Source organism: Nicotiana sylvestris, chromosome 11 (genome assembly GCF_000393655.2).
Source record: "Nicotiana sylvestris chromosome 11, ASM39365v2, whole genome shotgun sequence".
NCBI lineage: Eukaryota > Viridiplantae > Streptophyta > Magnoliopsida > Solanales > Solanaceae > Nicotiana > Nicotiana sylvestris.
The window spans coordinates 7,601,667-7,605,534 of NC_091067.1; the positions used below are offsets into that span (position 1 = coordinate 7,601,667).

The window sequence follows — 3,868 nt, forward strand, 5'->3', positions numbered from 1 at the left end:
TGTGGCACCTCTTATAGCTCAAGAAAGTCCTCTATCTTTTTTCTCCTTTTTTTTTGGCTTTTTCCCTCATATTTCCCTTTATCTTAGTTAAAAAATTCAAACATACTAAGCATTTATTTCCCCCTTCTGCCATAATGATTGTGATTAATGTGTATTAAACATTTGTAAAGGAAAAAAACGTTTTCTTTCCCATGTCTAAGGAGTTATATTTTGGAGAGTAACAAAATTTTAGGAGAAATATATACATGCAAGAGGAGGTGGTGTCAGAATGCACTTTAACAAGGCATTGAAATGACTTCTCTTGCAACAAATTTGTTCTGCTTACTATGGTTTGGGTCATCTCTATGTCAAAGTCATTGGAGCAAAAAAGATCTACGCTAAGATATATTAGAATTCTATCCTTTAATTTTATTTTTTGGACAACTAAATACTCAACATGTTTTAGATCCCTGAAATACTTTTATTTTAAAGTTCAGAATTTCATAATTGTTCAAAGAGAACTTTGGAACTGACATAAGGGAGTTCGTTTTTTTCATTTTTTTTTTGCTTCTGCTTCCTTGATGTTTCCTTGTACTTCTCAGAAAATACTTTAGGCCTCTCAAATCTCTGAAGTTCCATTGCATCCTTTGCTTTCTATATGTATTACTTTAACACATGGATATTTTTCAGATAATACTATGATTTGAATCTACAAAATAGTTCTACAATTCATGCATCAACAAGAATAAAAACTAAAATAAATGAAATAATAAAAATTCAGAACTATTTCTACTCAAATCTTTCCCATTCCTTGTAATAAAAAACTTAAATCAACGTATTACAATGTCAACTTTTCATATTCCTTATTAATAGAATAAAAAGAAAATTTTGAGTCTCAAAATTCACTGTTGTCCATATGTGTTTATGTGCAAGCAAAAGATTGCAATTAAATTGTCATTCTTTTTCTTAAATTTCTTCACTTTGGACTTATGAGTGGTAATATTTGATAATATTTTTCTATACATGTGACGTTGCAGTTAAGCACTCTGATGGGTATTTAAAATTTAAGGACATATCAAAAGAATGTAAATTATTAAGAGCCAGTATTATTCATATCCGGTCAAAAGACAGGGTAAAACTCCAAAGTATGCATTTGTTAGCTCGAAAATGACATAGATGAACATATAACAAAAGCCATGTAACAAAGATATTATATGGTGTCAAATACCGTGCATCGCTTCCAAGGTAAAGCTTTCCAAAACTTCAATTGGGAAGATTCAATTGAGTATAAACAAGAATACGATAATCTTCTCCTTTTATTTTCCTTTTTAGTAAAGCTTTTATTTTTATTATCATATTAGTTTTACTTTCTTACTCATTTATGGTGTAAATGAATGAATTAATTTCTTTTTACTTTTATTTTACTTATCAACGACTAAAAAAATTTGTATATTTCTTTTTTCATTTATCAATGAAATTTACTAATTTTACCTTCCAAAAAATATTTTTTATGACCGCGCGAAGCGTGATCAAATTCACTAGTAATTAGAATATACTTAGTCACGTTTTTTTCCTTTCAATAGTATACATACTTCGTTATGTTTTTATTTCAGTGAAGTTAACAAAAGCTAAAAGTTTCTGGTTGCCAAATTAACAATAGTCAACCTTACACAACAACAACAACAACCCAGTATAATTTTACAGGTGGGGTCTGGGGAGGATAATATATACGCAGACCTTACCCCTACCCCGAGGGGCAGGGAGGCTGTTTCCCGGAGACCCTCGGCTCAAGACAGCAAAAAGAGACGAAACATTAGTACAATTAATAAACTCATACTTAAATAACACAAAATAACATAAAATACATAAAATAACAAAATAACAGCAATGTAAGAATTATAGGAAATACGGGAAAGATGGAAGGTATGCTAATATCCAACAGCATCAGTAGCTGATCAGTAGCATCCTAAAATTAACTCCTAACTGGCTAGTCTTACTCTAGTGCGTTGTAGGAATATCTACAACTTCCCCTTATCCTACAACTTTAATGGTCGACCTCCACAATTCCCTGTTAAGGGTCATGTCCTCAGTAATCCTAAGACGCGTCATATCCTGCCTGATAACCTCTCCCCAATACTTCTTAGGTCTCCCTCTGCCTCTCCTCGTGCGCACCACAGCCAGTCGCTCACACCTTCTCACCGGTGCATTAGTGCTCCTCCTCTGAATGTGCCCGAACCATCTGAGTCTTGCTTCCCGCATCTTGTCCTCCATGGGGGCCACGCCCACCTTCTCTTGAATATCTCCATTCCTAATCTTATTCATCCTTGTATGCCCGCACATCCACCTCAACATCCTCATCTCTGCTACTTTCATCTTATGGATGTGTGAGTTCTTAACCGGCCAACACTCGGTCCCATACAACATGGCAGGCCTAACCACTGCTCTATAAAACTTACCTTTTAGTAACGGTGACACTTTCTTGGCACACAGGACTCCCGTCGCTAACCTCCACTTCATCCACCCCACACTTATACGGTGTGTGACATCCTCGTCGATCTCCCCAGTCCCCTGAATAACTGACCCAAGGTACTTGAAACTACCCCTCTTAGGGATGACTTGAGAGTCAAGCCTCACTTTCATTCCCGCTTCCGTCGGCTCAGCCCCAAATTTACACTCGAGGTATTCCGTCTTCGTCCTGCTCAACCTGAAACCTTTGGACTCAAGGGCATGTCTCCAAACCTCTAGCCTCTCGTTGACGCCGCGTCTTGTCTCGTCAATTAGGACTATGTCATCAGCAAATAGCATGCACCATGGCACCTCCCCTTGAATATGATGCGTTATGGCATCCATCACCAGGGCAAATAGGAAAGGGCTGAACGCAGACCCTTGGTGCAACCCTGTAACAACCGGAAAATGGTCAGAGTCACCTCCTACTGTCCTAACCCGAGTCTTTAATCACCCTAATGTAGGCTACCGGGACCCCTTTAACCTCTAAGCAGCTCCATAAGACCTCCCTAGGAACCCTGTTATACGCTTTCTCTAGATCGATAAACACCATGTGAAGGTCCTTCTTCTTATCCCTGTATTGTTCCACCATCCTCCTAATAAGGTGGATAGCTTCTGTGGTAGATCGCCCCGGCATGAACCCAAACTGGTTGTCTGAAATAGACACCGTCCTTCGCACTCTCATCTCTACCACTCTCTCCCAGACTTTCATGGTATGACTCAGTAATTTGATACCCCTATAGTTGTTACAGCTCTGGATATCGCCTTTGTTCTTATACAACGGAACCATTGTACTCCACCTCCACTCTTCAGGCATCCTATTAGTCTTGAGTATAACATTCAACAACCGAGTAAGCCATTCCAACCCTGTTCTACCCACACACCTCCAAAGTTCAACCAAAATTTCGTCTGGCCCGGTAGCTCTGCCCCTCCTCATCTTATGCAAAGCTTCCATGACCTCATCGACCTCAATGTCCCTACAATAACTTAATTCCTGGTGGTTGTCTCCATTCCTCAATTCACCTAGTACACTATCCTGATCCCCTTCTTCATTAGAAGTTTATGAAAGTAGGTCTGCCATCTCTTCTTAATCTGGTCATCCCCCACCAAAACTTTGCCGTCCTCATCCTTTATGCACCTCACCTGGTCCAGATCCCGAGCCATCCTCTCTCTCACCTTAGCGAGTTGGAATAACTTCTTCTCCCCGCCTTTGTTCCCCAGTTCCTCAACTAAGACAGGATTTCAACCTTATTTGGGTCATTTTGTCAATAACTAAGACAGAATTCCTTTTTCTTTTGGCACCAAGTGTGAATTAGAGTTCTACTTTTAGACTAAATAGCAAAACTGAGGGGCAACCTTATGCCATCAAAGAACAAAATAGTGA

The 3,868-nt window shown here is 38.7% G+C and overlaps 1 protein-coding gene across 1 annotated transcript; it reads right to left on the bottom strand.

Annotated features, from left to right (window-relative positions):
- Nucleotides 1-2,010: 2,010 nt before the first annotated feature.
- On the bottom strand, nucleotides 2,011-2,496 carry LOC138880702 (uncharacterized). The gene has a single exon (XM_070160877.1). It carries the CDS (start codon nucleotides 2,494-2,496, stop codon nucleotides 2,011-2,013), a length of 486 nt encoding a protein of 161 aa, XP_070016978.1.
- Between the last annotated feature and the right edge of the window lie 1,372 nt (nucleotides 2,497-3,868).

Coding starts and splice junctions, on each gene's coding strand:
- LOC138880702 (XM_070160877.1), bottom strand. CDS start 2,496: ATGAAGTGGAGGTTAGCGACGGGAGTCCTGTGTGCCAAGAAAGTGTCA.